General features: G+C 56.2%; 1 protein-coding gene across 1 annotated transcript; it reads left to right on the top strand.

Moving 5' to 3' along the window:
* The first annotated feature begins 18552 nt into the window (after positions 1-18552).
* DUSP2 (dual specificity phosphatase 2) lies at positions 18553-21339 on the top strand. The gene is made up of 4 exons (XM_002757368.6): positions 18553-18969; positions 19053-19174; positions 19581-19800; positions 19912-21339. Exons 1-4 carry the CDS (start codon positions 18582-18584, stop codon positions 20124-20126), a joined length of 945 nt encoding a protein of 314 aa, XP_002757414.1. The 5' UTR covers positions 18553-18581; the 3' UTR covers positions 20127-21339.
* Positions 21340-22310: the final 971 nt, after the last annotated feature.

Here is a 22310-nt window from a genome sequence, read left to right as displayed (position 1 = left end):
GGATTTCTGGGATAATGAGGGAAAATAACAAACGTGTGCAGGGTGATGTGGGTGAGGCTTCTGTCCAGAGTGAGGGCTCCTTCCCCTGATATGGGTGTCTCCAGGGCCTCCCTGCCCGTCCTATGGGCATCCTTAATTCTGGCTCACCCCGGTGGGGTCACATCCTCAGGGTTCCCACTTGGTAGCTGATAAAAGTGGGGCGCAGCTGGCTTGTGGGCCCTGCCCGAGGCCACACCATGTGCCGGTGGTGAAACGGGCTTGGAGCCTCTGGATGCTGGGTCAGCCATCTCACTCCTTCCCCTCTGCCTTAGTCCTGGCCTAGGCTGAGGCTGCCAGGGAGACCACATTAGACACATTTGAGATCGTCTGTCCCTTCAATAGAGCAGACTCAGATGTAAATTCCTTCAGCCCCCAAGGAGCTAAAAATAAGAGGCCTGTACCCCTAGAGCAACCCAGGAAAGGCCGTGTGAAAACCCAGCAGCTGGGGGCAGAGGCCCGGGGCGCAGGCCCAGCAGTGTCGAAGAAGTGGAAACAGGATGTGAGCAGAGAGGGGGCTGTGAGAAGCAAGGTGACTCCCAGCAGAGGCGGCCACCTGGTACAGCGCCTTCTGAGCTACGGAAAAAGACCCTGGGCTGCGTGGGAGCCTTACATCCTGCTTCGGGATAGGCCTCCCCCGCTTGGCCTGGCTGTTGGCCAGGGCAGAATCTGACCCCTGTGCTGGGGTGGTGGGGAGCAAAGGACAGGATGTTGCCTTTCAGAAAGATGAGGTTTAAACCTTAACAAGGGCTCCTGGCTCCCCCAGGGAGGCCTAGTACCTACCCAAGGCCACCAATGGAGGAACAGGGCATCTAGCTCACTGGCTGTCCATCAGCCAATGTTGCTGGCCAGGCCTGAGCCAGGTGCGGGGAAAGCAAACCCTCCAAAGCCCACTCCATGACTTCAGGGAGGCACCAGTATTGGGTGGGTGCCTTGATGAGGCCTGTGAAGGGCAAAGTGAGTCCAAGCTCTGGGAGGTTCTGGGAGAGGCCTTTGATTCAGTCTGGAGATCTGGGAAGGCTTCCTGGAGGAAGTGAGGCCTGAGGAGTCTCAAGAATGGGCAGAGGAACGGTGGGTGAAGGCATTCTGGGCAGATCAGCTGGCACAGGGTGCAGAGGGAACTCCCAGCCTGAGTGGTGTGGTCAATGTCACTGGGACCTTTGTGCCCACCTAACCTAAGCCCACCCCCCTTGGCCTACTCAGGGCCTTTCCTGAGATCCCTCCTCTCTGACGTCTGCAGCCTCCCCTCTGGCCTGTCAGAAGCCAACAGATTCAGCCAGCCTCGGGGTCCTCCTTCACAGTCTAGACCACAGTCCAGTTCCACTTAGTGGAAGGCTTGTCCCTCCCTTCCCTAGCAGCCCCAACTGACAGGGTGCTCCGAGGCTCACTAAGTCACCAACTCCTTCTGGTGGTTCAACACTTTTTTTTTTTTAAGATGGAGTTTCGTTCTGTTGCCCAGACTAGAGTGCAATGGTGTGACCTCTGCCTCCTGGGTTCAAGCAATTCTCCTGCCTCAGGCACTGGAGTAGCTAGGATTACAGGTATGTGCCACCATGGCTAATTTTGTATTTTTAGTAGAGACGGAGTTTCTCCATGTTGGTCAGGCTAATCTTGAACTCCTGACCTCAGGTGAGCCATCTGCCTTGGCCTTCCAAGGTGCTGGGATTACAGGCATGAGCCATCATGCCTGGCTGGTTCAACACTTTTTCCTTGGCTTGTAACCAGACTTTTTCTCCTAGAGCTCTTTATACACATTTATGTTCATGTACAATGTAGGCAGGGTGCAGTAGCTCACGCCTGTAATACCAGCACTTTGAGAGGTCGTGACAGGTTGCTTGAGCCCAGGAGACCAGCCTGGGCACCTCTACCAAAAATACAAAAAATTAGCCGGGTATAGTGGAGTGCGCCTGTGGTCCCAGTTACCAAGGAGGTTGAGGAGGGAGGATGGCTTGTGCCACGGAGGTTGAGGCTGCAGTGAGCTGCGATCACACCACTGCATTCCAGCCAGGGTGACAGAGCTGTCTAAAAAAACAAAACCAAAAAACCGAGACTGTAGAGTTTCTCTTTCGTTTTTATCGGTATGGTCTCATACGGCACAACCTTATTTTGCAACTCGTTTTTCTTGACTTTATCTTGGAGCTTGTTCCAGATCAGCATCTGTAGGTTTACCTCATTGTTTGTTTTTACAGATACTTGGCAGAAGTGTAAAAACTCTGTATTCCACTTTTCCTCCCAATACAGATAATGCTGCCTTGGAAGTCTCTGGACAAGTTTCTTTACCCAGAGAGAGGTTGCATGGTCAAAGAGCATATGCTTTAAACATCTGGATAGGTTCTGTCAAATTGCTTTCTTTAAAAAAAGTTATCCATTTACACTCCCACCAAAAGGGCAGAAGTTCACCCACTCGCCACCCTCCCCAGACCTTGAATATTTGCCAACCTGATGGGTGGATCATCACTTTGCTTTGTTTTAGTGGGTAGAGCATGGCTTTTGTGGATTACTGGACATTTGCATTTCTCGGCCTGTGAAGTCTGTGTTGTTATTCTTTGCCCCTTTTCCTGTTGTGATGTTTGACTTTTTCTTACTTGTTTTTGGAGGCCTCACATCTACACTCACTTTCTTCTCACTCTCTGTCCTCCTTTCCTGTTGGGTTTTCTCCATAACCACCAACTGACGCACAAAGTGTTTGTTTCTTTATTGCTTGTCCTCCCCACCACATTAGAATGTAAGAACCAAGAGGGCAGGGACTTTGTCATTTGTCCATGTGAAGGTTTCCAGCACCTGAAACAATGCCTGATGCCTGATAGGCACACTCCAATTCACTGCTGGATGAATGAATGAATGAATAATATTTTATCTGTCACTTGTTTTCAAATATTTTCTTTTTTCTTTTTTTTGAGATGGAGTTTCACTTTTGTTGCCCAGGCTAGAATGCAATGGTGAGATCTCGGCTCACTGCAACCTCCACCTCCTGGCCAAGCAGTTCTCCTGCCTCAGCCACACCTGATGGATTACAGGTGTGTGCCATCACATCTGGCTAATTTTTTTATTTCTTTCTTTACTAAGAGATGAGGTTTCACTATGTTGGTCAAGCTGGCCTTGAACTCCTAACCTCAGGTGATCCACCTGCCTTGGCCTCCCAAAGTGCTGGGATTACAGGCGTGAACCACCATGCCCAGGCTGTTTTCAAATATTTTCTCCAGGTTTGTCACTCACCCTTTACTTTTGTTTGTGGTGACTTAGAGCATACAGAAACTTTTAAGAAATTTTAAGTTTATTTTGTTTTGTTCTCTCCAACTTTTATTTTAGGTTCAGAGGGTAAGTGTGCAAGCTTGTGACATGGCTAAATTGCATGTCATGGGGGTTTGGCCAGGCTGTTCTTGAACCCCCGACCTCAAGTGATTCTCCTGCCTTGGCCTCTAAAAGTGCTGGGATTACAGGCATGAGCCACCGCAACCAGCCCTTTGCCCAGTTTTTAAATGGGGTAGTTTTTTTGCTTGTTAATTTCAGTTCCCTATAGATTCATGTTACTGCACGTTAAATTACTATCTTTATCTTCAGCTCTATTGTGTCCTTCAGTCAGATTTTACTGCTGTCTTTATGTAGGTCTACACATTCCTTTTAGGCATATATATATATATTTTTTTTTTGAGACGGAGTTTCGCTCTTGTTACCCAGACTGGAGTGCAATGGCACAATCTCGGCTCACCGCAACCTCCACCTCCTGGTTCAGGCAATTCTCCTGCCTCAGCCTCCTCAGTAGCTGGGACTACAGGCACGTGCCACCGTGCCCAGCTAATTTTTTGTATTTTTAGTAGAGACTGGGTTTCACCATGTTGACCAGGTTGGTCTCGATCTCTTGACCTCATGATCCACCCGCCTCGGCCTCCCAAAGTGCTGGGATTACAGGCTTGAGCCACCGCGCCCAGCAGGCATATTTCTTGGTGTCTTATAGCTTCTGTTGCTATTGTGAATGATACTTTTTTTTTTCTATGATAATTTTTCATTGGTTTTTCTGGTTTGCATGAAAGCAATGACTTTTGTATGATCTGGTATCCGGTTACCTTGCTGACTTTTGCTTATTAGTTCTAATATTAGTGAGATGATTTGCTTAGATTTTCTGCAAATAATGATGGTTTATTTTTTTCTCCTCCCTCTCTTCTTGTTCTGTGAAAGGCCAGCATGCCCAGAACATGGACAACAACCATCCTCAGGAGCTCGCCAGCCTTACTCCTCCTTCAGGGAGAATGCTCCCGGAGCTTTGTTATGCAGCGGGATGTTCGCTGGGGTTCAGAAACTTCTATTTTCCTATTTCTGGTTTCTATTTCTGCTATTCTACAACCTCGCATGTTAAGTGCCATCAGTTTCTGACAAGCTTGCTTGTTATGGTAGAGACTGTGGAATTTTAGCTGCCCAGGATAACAGAAGCCTTTCTTGCACATAGGTGTGGCCAGGTGACTGCCCATTGGGCTATAGCAGAAGTGACAGTGCCACTTCCTGGAAGTGCTCTTAAAGGAAGAAGGGAGCACATCTTTCTTTGCCCTCTGCTCTTTTCTGCTGTCTGGAATGTCAATGTGAAAACAGGAGCTGGGGCAGCCAACTTGCACTATAAGGTGACCTTGGAAATGAGGGCAACAGGATGCCTGGGAGCACTGGGGAGGATACCTGCACACCAGCCTGAGTTCCTAGTCCCCACTTAAACCCGGGCCCCTGTTCTGTCAGCCAAATCAAACTGCTACTGACATACCTGGGTATGTCAGCCACGGAAAGGTTTCCAGCAGAGCCATTTAGAAACTTACAAAGTTCATTCTGGATTCTACAGGAGGTGGGTGGGGCTGCAACCTGGATGGAGGTGGGGTCTGCCAACCCCTCCAGCCAAACATCATGAGGAACACAGCTGCAGTTGAACACATTGGCAGTATCTGCAGAGAGGGCGAACGCACAGCACTGGGAACTATGGGCGTCTGGGCAGGAGGTGTGAGAAAGCGCCTGTGCCATGGGCTGGGCTGTCCTGTGGCTTGCCTTGGTGTGTTGTGGATAATTGGACTCCACCTCTTGACAGAAGAGCTTCAAAATGTCATTTTTGCACTGTACCACGAGGTCATTTCTCTTTTTTGGGCTGGGAAGATGTCAGAGCCTGGGACAGGTAGGGCCATTCAGAGGGGCCGAGCTATGGGTGCGGGAGTCCCAGAGGGACCCAGCCCAGCCCACACCTTGGTGACAGGACAGAGGAGGAATAGGGACAGAAGTCCCCGTCCCCGCTTCACCTCCTGATGCCTTCTGGCTGAGCACTCGGGAAGCAGAGAGCAAGGGAGCCCACGTGACTGTGCACGCCTGGCAGCCTGTGGGCCCAGAGCAGAGAGGAGAACAGGTCTGGGAAGGGGAAGGGGACAGCAAGTAGCCAGCACAGCCATTGCATTCCCAGAGCCCAGAATGGTGCCTGGCACATAAGAGCTGCTCCATAAATACGTGTTGAATGGCAGGATCTCATGGATGTCTTGGTTCTGGGCAGCACCCCTCTAATGGGTGTGATCCTCCTGGGGAGATTCCAAGGTTGAGGAAGAGAAGTTATTGGAGGTGCAAAAAGGGGCTGGGGCCAAAAACAAAGTAAGCAGCCCCCTCTCGTGACCTGGCTCCTGGCTCTCCCGTGGCTCTTCTTGCCCCTGACATGACTGGGCCGTCCTAGTGCAGGCTCTTTGGATGTCACTGGCCAGGGTCTGCGGGCCTTCTGCCAAGCTAGGACAAGAAGGGGCTGTGCAGGGGGCCAGGCCCCCTGGATCCACCTTGGACACCTGGATCCCCCCTGCCCTGAGCCGCTCAGCAGCCCTTGCCCGAGCACATGCTGGGTAGCAGGCCTGAGACAACCCTCTTGGGAGCAGATGGCTGCAGCACACCAGCATGGATTTCTTCCATCCCAGCACCTGCTGCACGGAGCCTACGGGACGTGCCACTGATCAGGGAAAGAAAGGTTCTCTCAGCATAAGCCGCTCAGAGAGAAGCACAAGGAAGGGGCCAGCTAGGCTGGGAGCACTGTCTGTAACGCTCCCCGAATGGACAACCACAGGGCCTCTGCTCTCCCTGACTGCCTCCTCCTGCCCCACAGGATCCAGAGTTGGGGAGTCAAGGGCCAGGAGGCTAAGAGGTACCTGAGGAGGAGGGTCCTGGGAAAGGGTTATCCTCAGCTGTGAGAGGAGCTTACATGTGGGCAGAGGGGCCAGGAAGAGCTCTATGCCTGGGGAGGGGCTGGGGGACAGAAGAAAGCCTTCTTCTGGGGTGTCCCTATAGGTGGGGGCTGCCCCCTGTCCTGGGAGGCCAGCCCACTTGCCTGCACTCATGAGTCTGTTGTTCCTACATTATTTCAATTATTTACATATGGAAGGCCCTTAACAGCTTCTAAAACATCTTCCCGGATGGTGGCTCATTCAGTTCCCACAACAGCAGGGTGAGGTGGCGCTGCCTGGGCCCCTTCCCCATTGAGGCGGCTGAGACAGGGTTACATGATTCACCACTCCTGCCACCCACACAGAGGAGCCACCCCTCCTCACACGCCAGGAGGGGAAGGTACCCCATGTGCACCCTGCTGCTGGTGGGTGAGCAGTTTCTATTTTCCTTGGCTGACTGGGGCTGTGGAGCCTCTGCCCCGCTGGGGCCTGTCACTGCCCCAACTGGGGACCCAGCAGGGGACTTCCTCCACCCTCTATAGGGTGGGGTGTGGGTGAGCCCCACCTGGCCTCAGCTCAGGGCTTCCAGGCTGCCCAACACTGCCTGGCCCTGTGGTCCCTGACCCATGTGGCCACCTGCCCACCCACTGTGTACTCCATGCCAGGGCCAAGATGCCTGTAAGCTCCTTCTTCCTCTGCTACTGACCTATGCTAAGGCCCCAAGGGCTCCTTGAGGAGATGGGACATGGCTGAGGATAAGCCCAGTGGCTCCTCTGTGACCTCTTCCTTCCCTGGGAACCATGGCTGTGCATTGGTCCTGTCCACAGCCCCACTTGCTTAGTGTGGCTCTTTAAGGGGCTACCCCTGTGTTCGGGCATGGGGTTGTTCCTGGGGGGATTGTGGCTGACCTGGGGGCAGGCAGGCTCTGCTGAGGGTGGGGGAAGGCAGCACGCCTCTGGGCTGCCTGTACAGGACACGTCTTCTCCCCCTCCAGCCTCTTGCTTAGGATTCACCCACTGTGACTCGCCTTCCCTCTCTGGGCCTCAGTTTCTGTATCTGTAAAGAAAGGCTGATGACAATCCTTGGGGTGAGGACAGAGGGAGACATCCAAGAGGGTGGAGCATGCATGGAGGCAGCTGGGTGACAGCAGCTCCCATGGGACAGCAAGTCCCTGAGGGCTTCACAGTGCTGTGGGGCACCCAAGAGGGGGACACCACACTCCGTCAGGGTGATGGGGAAGCTTTCTAGAGGAGGCAGCACTGGTGCTGGCCCCAGAGAGGCAGGCATGAGGGCATTCTGAGTCCATGAGAGGGGCACTGCAGACATAGTGGCTGCTGTGAGCAAGGTGGTGTGGGGGCGGGGCACAGTGTAGTGAGAAGATCTAAGCTGGGCTTTGCTGAAGAACATGAACCAAAAAAGCGGAAGAAAGGATGGGGCCTTGACTCCCTGCTGAAAGCTGTGGCTGCATCGCAGAGGCGATGGCAGGGACCTGGGACTTGGTTAGATTTCCCTCGGGGAAGAAGGACTTGGGCTGTGATGGCAGAGAGTGCACAGATGGGGCTGGGAGAGGCCGAGGCAGGTGCCCAGAACCTGGGGGGCGGGGTAGCTGTTATCATAGTCAGGTTAGGAGACAACAGGGCCTGGCCGATTCTGAAACCAGCTGCTTGGTTTAGGAAACCTCTGCCGCGACCTCACATTGGCTCCAAACCAGTGTGTCACATGCTCGGAGTAACCCCAACATGGGCTCCAGTGTGGACACGTGACATGCCAAGTCTCTGGTCCTGTCACACCGTGGAGTTAACCACCTCTCTGCGTCTCTGATTTAAAAAGCACTGCTGATTTGTTTTTCTCATACTTTATGTTATCATTCCAAACAAATTTTGGAGAATAAGAAAAAGGGGAAAGTGTGTTTGAAGTGGGCTCATCTCTCAGCCAAGGTGGAGGGGGCTCCTCAGCCCCTGGAAGATTGCAAATCCATCTGGGGTTCTAGCTCATCTAATCTGTAGCCCATCTAATATGTAGCCACATGTGAGGTCCCATGCCCCGGGTCCTGGGCAGACATGAGTTCCTGTTCTGTTTCCATTGGGTGGGGATGGGGGACTGCTGGGCTCCAAACAAGATCAGATGCTGCCAGGGGCATGGGTGGCAGGTACAGGCTTGGGCATGTCAGGCCTCCCCTTCCTTGGAGGACCTTACTGCCATTGGAGAGGTAGGAACAATGTGCAGAGCCCAGGGGAATAGAGCCCTGAGCATTAATGAGGAAAAAATGGGCTGGGGAATAACAAGTAATTCCTGTCTCTCGAAGTGATGTGAAACTGATGAGAGGCGTGATTTAACGTAGCTAGATCATGGTAGGTTCACAATAATTGGAAGTTATTGGAAAACATTGCCAAGCAGTTCTTATTTTTAGCCAGAAGGAGACAACATCCAGGTGCCTGGTGCTGTTGGAATGGAGCTGAGGAAACCCTCTGGGTCTCAAGTCCCGGGAAGCTGCAGCCAGGCCCCTGGCTACTCTGGTCTTCAGGATCTGGGGAGTACAGACAGCTTCTGGGGGCTCACTGGCTGGGGCCATTAGCAACAGGACATTCTGGGCTGGAGTCTGAGGCTGGGCAAAGGGGCCTGGTGGTCGGAGAAGGGTAGAGGGAGGTGAAATTCTGGTTTATGTGGAAGCCACCAACAATCCTGTTGTACCTGGTGAGCAACCTGTGTTGAGGTGGTGTGGCCATTCCCCTGCCTCAAGGAGGGGCTTCAGTCCCCAGAGGGAGAAGTCTTCCACTCTGAACACCTTCCCTGGGGGGCATGGGAAGCTCCCCTGCATTCTGACCTTGGGCCTTTATCACGTGGGTTTCTCTGGTCCAGCAGGCCTGGCCAGGGCAAGGCTGGGCCTGTGCAGGCCCGACTACAGACCTAGCGCTCAGGAGCAGCTGCAGAGAGCCTCCTCTGGCCTCCAGGAGTCGCAGGCTGGAGAGCCCACCTTGCCTGAGCCCAGAATGGAGGAGAAGCAGGGACGCTTGGGGTGGGACACAGAAGGGTCCACAGGAGAGGCGGCTCCAGCCATCCAGGGGCAGAGAACAGCAAGAGTGAAGGTGTGGAAATTGGGGTTTCATGGTGAATGGAGGTCGTGGTGAGTCCTCTAAGCCAAGCTCATGAGTGGGGGATTGGGCTGTCACCACCTGGCAGGCTCTATACTAGTTCGTCTTGGACTGCCTCAGTCCTTCAAGTCCACACAAGGGGCAGGAGTCCTGGGAGAAGCTTGCTGGGCATCCCCTGAGCCTGGGCAGGGTGGGCCAGGACCAGCATCCCTGCCTCAGCCACTGCTCAGCTCCCCTTTCTTGGCCTCCTGTGGCTGAAGGGGATATTTACTGAGGGTAGGGAGGTGGCCTGAAGATGGGGGAACAGTGAGGGGTTGGGGAGGAGGAGAGAGGTGGGTGAGGAGGAGAACAAAGTGACGTGGGTAGAGGGACTGGAGAGAGAAGGGAGGAGGGCAGTGGCTTCCCAGCTGCAGGCCTTCCCTGCTGCCACACAGGGCGCCTCCCTGGGCACCACCCTCCTGCCCTTTTCCAGGATCCTCCCACAGGTTCTGGGTAAGGGCAGCACACCCTCCAGGCCATCCTGTGTTCCTCGTGCCTCTCCCTCACCCTCAGCACCCAGGCCAACAGAAAGAAGCCTCCTGGTGCGGGGGTTCTAGCCTAGTGACTGCTGTCTTTGGGGCTGCACCCTGGGGCCCTCACTCCGCCCTTCTCCTGGGTGATCTCGCAGCCCCAGCTGGGCAGCCCAGTGTTGGCAAAGCACCAGGTGTGTCTGACCCCTGCAATCTCCAGGAAGCCGGACTAGGTCACTACCGCCCCTACCAGGCCCAGCCTAAGAGGCCACTGGTGGCCACTGGGAGTGGCTCCTCCAGGGCCTTCCCCTCTCAGACTAAACCTGAGTCCTGCCTCTGCCCCTGGGGAAACTGAGGCAGGCACTCCTTGCCCAGGCCCTGCTGTCGGTGAGTCAAGCTGGGGCTAGGGCCACACACCTCTGGCTAGCAGTTACACTCCTGAAGGAAGCAGGGGACATCAGGGATGACCTCTTCTGGGTTGCAACACTCAAATGCGAGATTCATTCATAGTCACAAATGTGTGTTGTGCGTGTTCTGGGGTGTGCATGTGTCTGGCAGGTGTGTGGTCATCCTGTGTCTGTGTGAGAGGAGAGGGCTGAGGCCAGGGCTCCAGAAATGGCCCTGCTTGAATGCCCCCACAGTCCAGGAACCTGCTTCCTTCCGGGTGGTGCTGGCCAGGTAGGGAAGGGGCCACTTACCTGTGCTGTCTGAGAAGTGGATGCAGGTCTTGTATCAGGCAGGGCTGTGTCCATGTGAAATGTGGGCAGGGCGCTGGTGGGTGGTGGTTGGTTTCAGGGCTGGTGGTCAGGAGTGCAGGTTCATGGGCTGCGGAGGGGGAGCTGAGGCATGTGAGCCAGGGGGTGGGCCCACCTATGGATCTCGGGGCTGGCTACTGGGGCCACTGGGGCCATGGCAGGACTGATCACGGAGGGCTCTGTGGGCTGTCCTCGGCCTAGGGAGGCCACGTCACCATGGGTGTGTCCAGGCACCTAAGGGTAATGGAGAGGATGTTTAAAGCTTGACTGCAGCACTGTGTACATGAGGACAGGTGTGGGAGTGTGGCTATGTAACTGCAGGGTGTGCGTATTAGTCTGTGTGCACACAACACATGTATGCGTGTGTGTGCACACATGACCCTCTCTGGGTGTCTGGGCAGCTCCATAAGCAGTGATGGCCTCAGCTTTTCCAGGCACTTTCATTCTTGAGGAAGCATCATTGGATTTGGGCCCTGATCCTCCCTGATCCTCTGGAGTCTCTTCCTGTTCGGCGTCACCCCAGTCATCTGTGCTCTAAACCTGAGCCTCAGCCCCCCATGCACCTTGCCTGCCCCCACCTCCTGCAGCTCCGCAGTTCTCTCTGTGGGGCTGTGGAGGGGGGCAACCTCCCTTCTCTGGCCTTCACCCTAGGTCGAGTCAATGCTCCTCTTCCAGATGATAGAACTGGGCAGCAGCTGGCATTCCTCAGCTGCTCCCTGTCCCCATCTCAGGGAGGAGGAATCCTGGCAGGGCCTAGGGTGACAGGGGAGAGGAGGGAACCTCGTCTTTCCTTAGGAACCTGTGTTCGCCACCTGCTCAACCCAGACCTGGGAGCTGCCTCTGCTCCTCTCTTTCTCACTGTCCACCTCATCCCATCTGCCCACAATTCCTGCCAGCCCGGCCCCTGCTGATCCTGGAGCCTCCTTCATTTTCATTGCCACTCAGGGTCCAGTCAGTCCCCTGTCTTCTGAATCACCGCATCAGCTCCTGACCTCTCCCCACGGCCACTCCTGTTCCCATAGTCCACTCTCCACTCACAGGTTCACTCCCCTAGCCCACCCCCAGTCAGGACCTTCCAGCAGTTCCCATTTTCCTTTTAAGGAAATCAGACCCTGACCAGTGCCCTGGGCCCAACCAGAGCTCCTGCTGCAAGGCCTTTGTCCCTGCTGTTCTGTCTCTTAGCTGCTCTTCCTGGGCCCAGCCCTGGCAGGCTCCTTGCCATCGCTGGAGTTGCAGTGGAAAGCTGTCTCCTCCCAGAGACCTCCCTGGTGCCCCCTCCCCTGCTCCATCTCACTCCCCCTCTGTCTGTCGTGGTCTCATTTATTTACTACTCCGCAGGTCTCTGACCCTGCATTGGAAGACGAGCCCCAGAAGCCAGAAAGCTTGTGTGTCTTGTTCTCGTCTGCACCCTAACACCCTGAAAGCAGCTTGGCACTTAGTAAATACTGGTGAGTGAATGAGTGCTGGGACCCACAGGAAGCCTGAAGCTTGCAGCTGTACGTTACAGAGCTTGCCCTTGAACCCAGGACATCCAGTGGGTTGCAACAGTGGACTTTTTTTTTGAGACAGAGTCTCGGAGTCTTACTCTGCTGCCAGGCTGGAGAGCAGCAGTGCAATCTCAGCTCACTGCAACCTCCTCTTCCCAGGATCAAGTGATTCTTGTGCTTTGGCCTCCTGAGTAGCTGAGACTACAGGTATGCAACACCACTTTGGACTTTTATATTTTTAGTGGAGATGGGGTTTTGCCATATTGGCCAAGCTGGTCTGGAATTCCTGGCTTCAAGTGACCCGCCCCACTTGGCCTTCCAAATTACAGGCATGAGCTACCATGCCCAGCTTCACAGTGGGCTCTTTTACTGACATGCCTAGGACATCTGCTCTTGGGAACTATCTGCTGCTCTGGGCACCTGAGGACACCTTTTTTTCTCTGGAGCTTGAGGTATGGTGGGGGATGAGGGCCTAGGCTGATGATGACTTCCAACCCACACTGTGGATTTCAGCTTCCTGCGGAATCAGTTTCCTGTCAAGGGCTACCTGGGGGCACAGGGGCAAGTCCTTATGCCTGCAGAGATGCATCAAGCCCCACTCAGGGCTGGGCACTGTGTTTCCCAGTGGACTCAGAGGGGCAGTGCCCTGGGCACTGTGCATCCTTAAGAGGTTTGCAGCAGAGCTGGGGAGGTGGCACCAATGCCCTGAAGGTCTTCCAAGATGGCAGCCGAGAGAAAGAAGGGCTGTGGGAAAGGGTGGGAGGCAGATGGAAAGGGCCTGGAGTACAGGAACCTGGATTCTGGGGACAGTCACAAGGGGATACAAAACTGAATTTCAGCCTTGGCTCTGAGAGCTTGGGCAAGCTCCTTAATCTCTCTGAGCCATGGCTCCCCCATTTGTATCTGGGGGCTCTTCAAGGTTTAAATGAGAATGATTTCTGTTAAGGTCTTGGGACAAGTCAGGGCACACAGCAAGCACACAATCAGTGTCAGCTGTGGTTGTTCCAAGAAGCAAGAGACTTAGGCTGGAAAGGGGTGGATGAAGGATACCCTGCAGTCGGACCCATGTAGACCCTGCCCAGTGGCAGGGCAGCCCAGTGGGTAAGCCCAGGTTTCAATCCCAGTTCTTCATTTGCATATGGACTGTGTGGCCTTGGTTCTGCCTCCTAACACCTTTGGGCCTCGGTTTCCCTATCTGCAGAGCAGGATAATGAGGCAGCCCTCCAGGGTATGAGGCTAGATGCAGTGATGCTCCCAAGGCACCCAGCATAGTGCTGGTGATTGCATTTTTAATAAGGATATAGACCAAGACCACGCTGTGGAGAAGCAGTCCAGTTGTGTCTGACCAAGGCAATGTGGCTTCAGAACCCCCACAGCTGCCCAGAGCTGCCCCTGCCGCCGCTGCTGCTGTGCTATTGCTGGTCTTTAGAGGTGGCAGAGAGCCTGGCTTAGTCTTTGATGGTAATAAAGATGTCAGCACTGGTGAGGTGGGAAGGAGGTCCCTTTGTCACCACCCCCTCCCACAGTGCACCCAGCTCTGGTCACAGGGGAGCCTCAGGAGGCCTCTTGTCACAGAGCCACTTGCCCAGTGCCCACAGTGGGATCACATTTTTGAGACTCCCTCATTTCTTGCTCAACTCTTACCCCTGGCCACAGCTCTTCCTTAGCAACCTCCTCCCTCCTTAGATACCTGGGCCTAAGGCACAGCGCCTCTGGCTAGCAGGGTGGGAATCAGTTTCACTACTGGGACCCTAGTGGGTTGGGGGCCACAGGTATGCTGGTGGTGGGTGCCCAGGGAAAAGCCCAGAGAGGGGGTCCCCTCCACCCCCAGGCCCAGGCCCATCTGGGAACACAGCCAAATGCAATTGCTTTGGTGGATAAGTCCACAGGCAAGTGGGCTCTGGCCTTGGCAGTGGAACTGGTTCTCCCACATCCCTTCCTCAGGCTGTGGCCTCCTCTCTTTATTGGAAATCATGGCAGAAGGGGGAACCAGATTCCACAGCACTGCACCTCCTGAAGTTGGAAGGGGCCATAGGATCCTTTCCTGGACAACAAGGCCTGACTCTGGCATCTTCTGCTGGCACCACACTTCGTTTGTTTTTTTCAAGATTCAGTTTTGCTCTGTTGCCCAGGCTGGAGTGCAGTGGCATGATCTCGGCTCACTGCAACCTCCACCTCCTGTGTTCAAGTGATTCTCCTGCCTCAGCCTCCTGAGTAGCTAGGATTACAGGCACCTGCCACCACGCCTGGCTAATTTTTTTATTTTTAGTAGAGACAGGGTTTCATCATGTTGCCAGGCTGGTCTTGAACTCCTAACCTCAAGTGATCCACCTGCCTTAGCCTCCCAAAGTGCAGGGATTACAGGTGTGAGCCACCGTGCCTGGCCATGCACTGCACTTTTTAAGATGTTCCCAATAGTCTTCCTTAAGTCAACTCAGTTTTTACAAACCTAAAATTTACTTTAAAAGGAAAAGGTATCATTACTCTGGGTGAATAATTAGTATCTTTTACCATGAACACAACATAAATCACAAAAATAAATATTATTGAAGAAATTAGGTCAGCTCCTTGAGGGCAGTGGTTTGGGATTTACTGCTGTATCCGCAGCACATAGAACAGTACCTGGCACATAAAAAGTTCTTGAAATGTATTTCTGAATGAAGACTTGAGTAGGCAATAAATGCAGAAAGGGATGGGTAACCTACATAGGGGTACTTGGGGAGAGCGCTCAGCCTGTTTGTTGAAATGAGGAAAGGCAGGTGTTAGGGGTTAAGTCATGCCAGCCCCACAAGGAGACTTTCTTCTTGATGTACTCAGAAGGACTGATGGACTTGAGAAAGGCAGAATGTCCTCGAGCATGGCTGGGGACTCCTCAATGCCAGTCTGGATGCAGCCTCGAGATGTCTGAGCACCGGAGCATCCTCCTGGGGGGTGCACGCCAGGGGACCCAAAGCTCAGGGTGGCACCTGGTGAGAGGTAAGGTCAGGATCGGGGCGTGTCATAGGCCCCCTGAGGAGGCCCCATTGTGCCCAGGAAAGCTTCCCCGGCAGCACTGCTTCTGGGTTCCTGCTCACACACATGCATGAGACATGTCATATGACAGAGTGTGGGAACAGACACCAGGCCTTTCGGCTACAGGATTCACTTCACCTTGGCCAGGAGGAGGCTTCGCTGAGCGCTGACTGCCCAGGTGAACCCCCTGCCCCCACCCTGCACTGTGCTGGGTGTGCCTTCCTCACAGAGGGGCTGTCCCTGGAGCCCAGTGCGGTGTGTGGGGTCTGGGTCTGCACCTGGCAGGAGCCTGTGGGAGTGGCCGCCACATCGGCGTGTTCGTCAGAGGCCTGGCACAGGAAACCCAACGTCATCTCTGACTCACCCCTCGGCAGGCCTTGGGGTTGCCTGTGACTCTCACCTTCATCCACACTCTGGCCCAAGCACTGTAGCCAAGCTACTCATCCCCGGGCCCCTGTGTGGCATCTGCTTGGGGGTGGGGGCTGGAAGGAGGAAGAAAGACTCCACAGCATCAGGCGGAGCTGAGCCAGGCAGCTGTGGGAGGGAGACTTGCTGTGCAGGGGGCTGGGTGGATGTGCTGCTGGGGCTGGGAAAGACCCGGAATCCCGAAGGCAGGAGCCAGTGACGCTTAAACAGCCGTCAAAATGGATGGTCATAAAAAGAATAACACGCAGAATCATCATTTGTTCCCAGTGAGTCTCGCAGGTTTTCAATTAAAAAAAAAATTGCTGAGCCCAAACTTACTTGATAGTGTCTGCTCTGTAACAGCCAGGCCGAGAAAAACACAAATAAAAACAGAGAGAGCTCTGAACAGGCACCCCCAGCCTAGGTCAGCCCCTTCCCATCTAGTGGCAGGGACCGGTCCTGCTTCCAGAGCCTTCAGGCTGCCGAGCATCTGTCTAGCAGAGACCCCTCCTCATCACATTCTCCACCTCTACACCCAATGCCCAGCCTCCTCTCTGCTGCCATTCCCAAGGTTGGGCTCTGGTGATCGGGTATTGGGGAGACTCTCAGGGGTGACAGAGAGGAGCAGGCGTCCTGCACCATAATAACCAGTGGCAGCACCTAAGGCTTGGGGGGCTTTTGTCAGAGCAAAATTGGGAAGGGGCATGGGTTTGTGTCTCTCCACCTTCTTACCCAGCCCTGGGCTTTCACCCAGTAATCGGGGGTGGGGCTTTCCCCAGTTTGGGAGTGGGGAAAGAAGGCAAAGGGAATCCTTGCCTTCATAGCTAAGCTGGGCCTCTGTGAGCCCATGTTCCAGAGCTGAAAAGGGGACAGCCCCAAGGCAAATGGCCTCAAGGGGGTGACATATGTGGAGTCACTTTAGGTCCTGAGTCAGGTGGTGGCATATGCCTGTAGTCCCAGCTACTCTGGAGGCTGAGGCAGGAGGATCACTTGAGCTCAGGAGTTTGAGGCCAGTGTGGGCAACATAACAAGATCCTGTTACTTAAAAAGAAGAAAAAAAGAAACCACTGGTTGTGGCCAAGAGTGCCAGGCCCCAGGGACTGTGCCATCAGTGCAAACCTTCAGCAGTGCTCTCCCCTAATGCAGAACTCCCTGGCAAAGTATACCAGTTTCTCCAGAAGGAAGGGAAGAGGCCCAGCCGAGCATGGGATTTGGGGACTGGAGCCCCTTACAAGGCTGAGCTGAGTTCTCCTGAATCGGGGATCACACCTGGCTGGGGTTCTCCCACGGAGCTGGAAGGCTGTGACTCCCAGCCCAACAGCAAGACTAGATCTGACTGTCCTTCTGCACACTCTGTAATTTGCCCCTGGAATCAGCATTAAGTCATTTGGAGGCCGATGCCAAAGATAAGAGCTCATATCAGCCTCTGGGATCTGTGGCCCAGACTCCCTGGCTCTGTTGTGGGCTTTGCTGCCTCAGCCTCCAGACTGGCCTGCGAGGGAGGGCGGGGCCTCAGCCAAGTTGCCCAGACAGTGGCATAGCCTTGGAGCCTTGGAGCCAGTGTGGACGGGTGCTGCTCCATGATGTGCTCCCCCTTACAAATGGGGACACTGAGAGGGTGATGTGGCCCCAGGGATCTTTGGAGTCTTCGGGGCTTTTCTCCTGCATGTGCTCTGACCCTAGCGCACACAAGCTCCAGCTCCTTCTCACACGAAGTGGAACTGCACAGGTTCCACGGTCCCGTGAACACAACCAGGCATACGGCACACTGCTGTGAGGAGCTCAGAGCCGACAAGTCCAGAAGGGCTGTGGGCTCTACACAGGTCCCAGCTGTCACTCTCCAAGACGATCTGGACATAGCTGTCTGCGGGGGAGCTGGAAGGGTCTTTCAAAGGGCACAGAGGAGGGCCTCAGGAGACTGGGGGCTGGGAGACTGAAATCCCATGCAGCTAGGGGCAGGGCGGGGGCAGCTCCAGCTCAGTGACACTGTCCCCACCCACCTGAACTTCTCTCCTTGAGTTTGGGAGTTCATTGCCAACAGTTCTTGTGGCTCAGACCCCCCACGCACACCTGGGCCTCACCACATCCGGCAGCAGGGCTGGGGGAGGCCAGGATGGAGGGGATACCCAGGCCCCAGTCCTAGGGTTGCAGTGCTAGTCCTGGACTTTGCTGCCCAGGGGGGCTGGACAGGGAGGGTTAGGGTGGGGGAGGCCAGTTCTATTCTGCTTTTCTCTCTTCCCCTTGCCAAGGTCTTGAAATCCCCATTAGTGTGGGGAGGGCTCAGAGCGTCAGTGGACTTCCCTCCAGGGCAGGCTTGTGGCAGGGGAAGTGCTTTTCTTCAGGGCCTGGGGGCTTTCCCTGGGCCTAGGAGGGAGAGACTTGGCCCCACTCATAACTGGAAACCGGTCACAGACCCCTGCTTTCCCCCTGAAAGGCCCCAGGACCCGCCTCACTTCCCTTTCGCCCAAGCCCAGGGGCCTGGGCCTCCGGGGACTGTGTTCTGGCCTAGCTTGGCCAGCGACCTACTGCAAGATTGTGTGTGCTGGTCTCATTTGGGCAATGGGGGGCGAGGAGGGAGAGGAGAGAGTCCCTCCAGCCCAAGGTCTCCAAATAGATGAGAAAAAGGACAGTGTAAAAATCACCCGTGGCAGCAGGCATTTGTCAGTATGGTGACAGATTCCTAGGAGGGAAATTCTGGGAGGTAAAGGGAAAAGGCAGAGGGAGAACAGGATGGGGGGAGGGGAGGGTACGCCAGGAGACATCTCTGGCCCTGAGAGGGGACTTGCTTCTGAGACGCTGGGTTCCTGACGACTGAGTGGGTTGGGACAGGTCAAAGGGTGGGCGCAAAGACACCCTTTGGAGGGGGTGCCGTTTCCTCCAAATACAGACACCTTCCCCTCCCTTAGTCGCTGGTCCCTGCCTCCTCCCTGTGTGTTGGTCCCGCGCCCCGCCTTCCCCCGAGTCCCCGGGTCCGCCCTGCCTGCGCCCCACGTGAGGGGCGGGGGCGGGCGCCAGCGCCTTCCTGCTCTGCCCTTGTATGGTGCCCCGTAGGCCGGCCCACGGGTACTTAACACAGGCTGCTGCAGAGGGTGCCTGGAGCTGAGAGGAAGAGGCACGGGTGGTCATGGGGCTGGAGGCTGCGCGCGAGCTTGAGTGCACGGCGCTGGGCGCACTGCTTCGACAGCCGCGGGAGGCGGAGCGCACGCTGCTGCTGGACTGCCGGCCCTTCCTGGCCTTCTGCCGGCGCCACGTGCGCGCCGCGCGACCCGTGCCTTGGAATGCGCTGCTGCGGCGCCGCGCCCGCGGCCCTCCTGCAGTTGCCCTCTCCTGCCTGCTGCCCGACCGCGCGCTGAGGGCGCGCCTGGACCGCGGGGAGCTGGCGCGGGCAGTGGTGCTGGACGAGGGCAGTCCCTCGGTGGCGGAACTCCGGCCCGACGGCCCGGCCCACGTGCTGCTAACCGCGCTGCTGCATGAGACCCGCGCGGGGCCCACTGCCGTGTGCTTCCTGCGAGGTAAGCGCGCCGACCGCCCTTGGCCGCCGCATCCGACCCCGGCCGGGCCTTCCCCGCTGACTGTGCCCTTCCCCTCCCTGCAGGAGGCTTCGACGGCTTCCAGGCCTGCTGTCCGGATCTGTGTTCAGAGGCCCCCGCTCCTGCGCAGACGCCAGTAGGGGACGAAACCAGCCGCTCAAACCCCAGGGCTCCCTTCTACGACCAAGTGAGTGGAGATAAGAGGTTCTTGCCACTGCCCTCCGCCCTTCCCTCCCTCCCCACTGCAGGCTGGACGCCTTTAGGGAAAGAGCCTGCCATTTACGGATGTGAGCAGTTTGCCCATATACACACCTTTATACGTGTGTGTGCGGGAGTGTGTGTGTGTGGGGGGCTGATACTGCTGCTCGCGCGTGCCTGTGTGGGTCTATATATGTCTGCATGTGTATGTTGGGGGCATGAGGGGCCTGTGTGTCCCTGTGTGTCCTCCGCACATTCCTGAGTCCTGTCTCGGGTCAGGAGGACTGGCTGAGGACTCCTCTGGTCTTGGCCAGCACATGAGGTCTCCACCCGCTGCTGCTCCAGCCTTCTGGGGCTGGGCTAAGAAGGCCTCACCACCCCTCTGCCCCCTCCAGGGTGGCCCTGTGGAGATCTTGCCTTACCTATTCCTGGGCAGCTGCAACCACTCATCAGACCTGCAGGGGCTGCAGGCCTGTGGCATCACAGCCGTCCTCAACGTGTCCGCCAGCTGCCCCAACCACTTTGAGGGCCTTTTCCGCTACAAGAGTATCCCTGTGGAGGACAACCACATGGTGGAGATCAGCGCCTGGTTCCAGGAGGCCATAGGTTTCATTGGTAAGGGGGCGCCTCTGCCCAGAGATCCCGAGGGGCTCCACGGGAAAGGGGTGGGGGCACCTATCTCCTGGCACATTCCTGTCTGACATCACTCCCCTGTCTCCCTTGCAGACTGGGTGAAGAACAGTGGAGGCCGGGTGCTGGTGCACTGCCAGGCGGGCATCTCACGCTCTGCCACCATCTGCCTGGCATACCTCATGCAAAGTCGCCGTGTGCGGCTAGACGAGGCCTTTGACTTCGTTAAGCAGCGCCGGGGGGTCATCTCCCCCAACTTTAGTTTCATGGGGCAGCTGCTGCAGTTTGAGACCCAGGTGCTGTGTCACTGAGGTGGCACCCCTCTGCCTGCCTGCCTTGCTGCTCTGGCTCTCCCTGGTTCCTGGGGGAGCTGACTGTGGACTGGTGGGCTCCCCTCTGCCTGCCTTGCTGCTCTGGCTCTCCCTGGTTCCTGGGGGAGCTGGCTGTGGACTGGTGGGCTCCCCTCTGCCTGCCTTGCTCTGGCTCTCCCTGGTTCCTGGGGGAGCTGGCTGTGGACTGGTGGGCTCCCCTCTGCCTGCCTTGCTCTGGCTCTCCCTGGTTCCTGGGGGAGCTGGCTGTGGACTGGTGGGCTCCCCTCTGCCTGCCTGCCTTGCTGCTCTGGCTCTCCCTGGTTCCTGGGGGAGCTGGCTGTGGACTGGTGGGCTCCCCTCTGCCTGCCTTGCTCTGGCTCTCCCTGGTTCCTGGGGGAGCTGGCTGTGGACTGGTGGGCTCCCCTCTGCCTGCCTTGCTCTGGCTCTCCCTGGTTCCTGGGGGAGCTGACTGTGGACTGGTGGGCTCCCCTCTGCCTGCCTTGCTCTGGCTCTCCCTGGTTCCTGGGGGAGCTGGCTGTGGACTGGTGGGCACCCCTCTGCCTGCCTGCCTTGCTCTGGCTCTCCCTGGTTCCTGGGGGAGCTGACTGTGGACTGGTGGGCTCCCCTCTGAGCCAGCACAGACCCCTCACCTCTGGGAAGGCTGCTGCCTCCTCAGAGTTTGAGGAGCCCCCACAGGGGGGGCTCTAGGAATGCCGGCGTGATGGCCTTTCCAACCTGGTGCTCTTCTGCTGGGGGAATGAGGCTGGTCCTCATTCAGGGGTGGGGAACTGAGGTTGTGTCTGCTCTCTCCCACCCCATCTTCTGGCAGAAAACAACTGGACTCTATACTGTGGACTCTCCCTAGTCCACCACCATGCTGAAGCCCTTGGCAGCCTGAGAGCTCCAAGGAACAAGCTGTGACAACCAGGAGCCCTGTCTGGGGTGTGGTCCCCCCGGGGCCTGGAGCCTAAGCCCTGTGTTCCTGGGGGAGCTGGGGACTTGGGAAGTGATGAGTGTGTCATGTTGCATGTGTCCTCTGTGAGGCTTCCACACCTGTGCTGGTGCTGGAAAGTTATTTGTGCTCTGCTGACATTTAACACTCCCTCCCCCCCGCTTCCTCCTAGCTCTGTGGGTAGGGGTTGGAAACTTAGCACTTTATATTTATACAGAACATTGAGGATGTGTCAATAAAATATTGTTTTGTTTAAAAAAACAACAGTCCCACAAGTGTCTGGTCTCATCTGATGCCCGGGAGCCTTCTTGGACCTCACCTTTCCTTGTGCCTGCGCGGTTTGGGAAGTGGATGGGCAGAAGGGCCAGTGACCGGAAGGCACAGGTCTGACCTTCCCTCAGAGGCTGCCCTGCTGGACCTGGTTCTTCTACCCTGGGCTGGCGTCCTTTCCCCGACAGAGTCCTCACTCTGGAGCTGAACAGGGTCGTTTCTGAGAGGCTGGCTCCTGTCTGTGACTCAAAGCTGGCTCAGACCCCGCTTCCTTTTCAGAACGTGGAAGGATGTGAATGTGTGCCTGAGGGTGTGGTCCTGTGAGGGTGGGTGGTCTTGGCCTCTGCACATGTGTGTGTTGTGCATGGTGTTGCTGTGGGAGCGTGTGTGAACTCCCACATAAGAGGCACTTCCCAGGCCAAGTGGGCCTCTGCTGCTTCAGAGCAGGGCCCCGCAGCCTCCCTATTCTTCTCCCACACCCCAGGTGGTGGGGGGCTCACAGTGGCCCCTGTTCCAGGCATGTGGCCCCGTGTCTGGTACAGGACCTGTCACCAGGGATGGGATTCATTGCTCTGCACACCCACTTAACTAGCATATCTTCGTTGAACTTCCAGTTGTAGGCCCAGCATAGGACTAAAGTATCAGTGGAGACCTGAGATGAGGGCTTCATCCATGCCAGAAGCCAAGGGGTGCATGCCGAGGCTGCCAGAAGGGGGTGCTGTGATCTGCCTGAGAGCAGGGGTTCTGACGCCTTTGGTGATGGTTGAGCCAGTCCTGCTTCAGGCTCACTGGGACACTCTCGGCCTCTCGGAGTGTCATCCAGACAAGGGTTGCCTCTGAAAACGGTCTGCCTCTATGGCAGAGGTCCCCAGGCCATGGGCAGATCCCTGTTAGGAATCGGGCTGCACGGTAGGAAGTGAGCAGCTGCATCAGTATTACAGCTGCTCCCACGCACCACATCG

This window comes from Callithrix jacchus, chromosome 14 (assembly GCF_049354715.1).
Source record: "Callithrix jacchus isolate 240 chromosome 14, calJac240_pri, whole genome shotgun sequence".
Classification (NCBI taxonomy): domain Eukaryota; kingdom Metazoa; phylum Chordata; class Mammalia; order Primates; family Cebidae; genus Callithrix; species Callithrix jacchus.
This window is presented reverse-complemented; position numbering and strand designations above follow the sequence as displayed.

Coding starts and splice junctions, on each gene's coding strand:
- DUSP2 (XM_002757368.6), top strand. CDS start 18,582: ATGGGGCTGGAGGCTGCGCGCGAGCTTGAGTGCACGGCGCTGGGCGCA. Junction 18,970..19,052: donor TGCCGTGTGCTTCCTGCGAG/GTAAGCGCGCCG, acceptor CCCTCCCTGCAG/GAGGCTTCGACGGCTTCCAG. Junction 19,801..19,911: donor GGAGGCCATAGGTTTCATTG/GTAAGGGGGCGC, acceptor TCTCCCTTGCAG/ACTGGGTGAAGAACAGTGGA.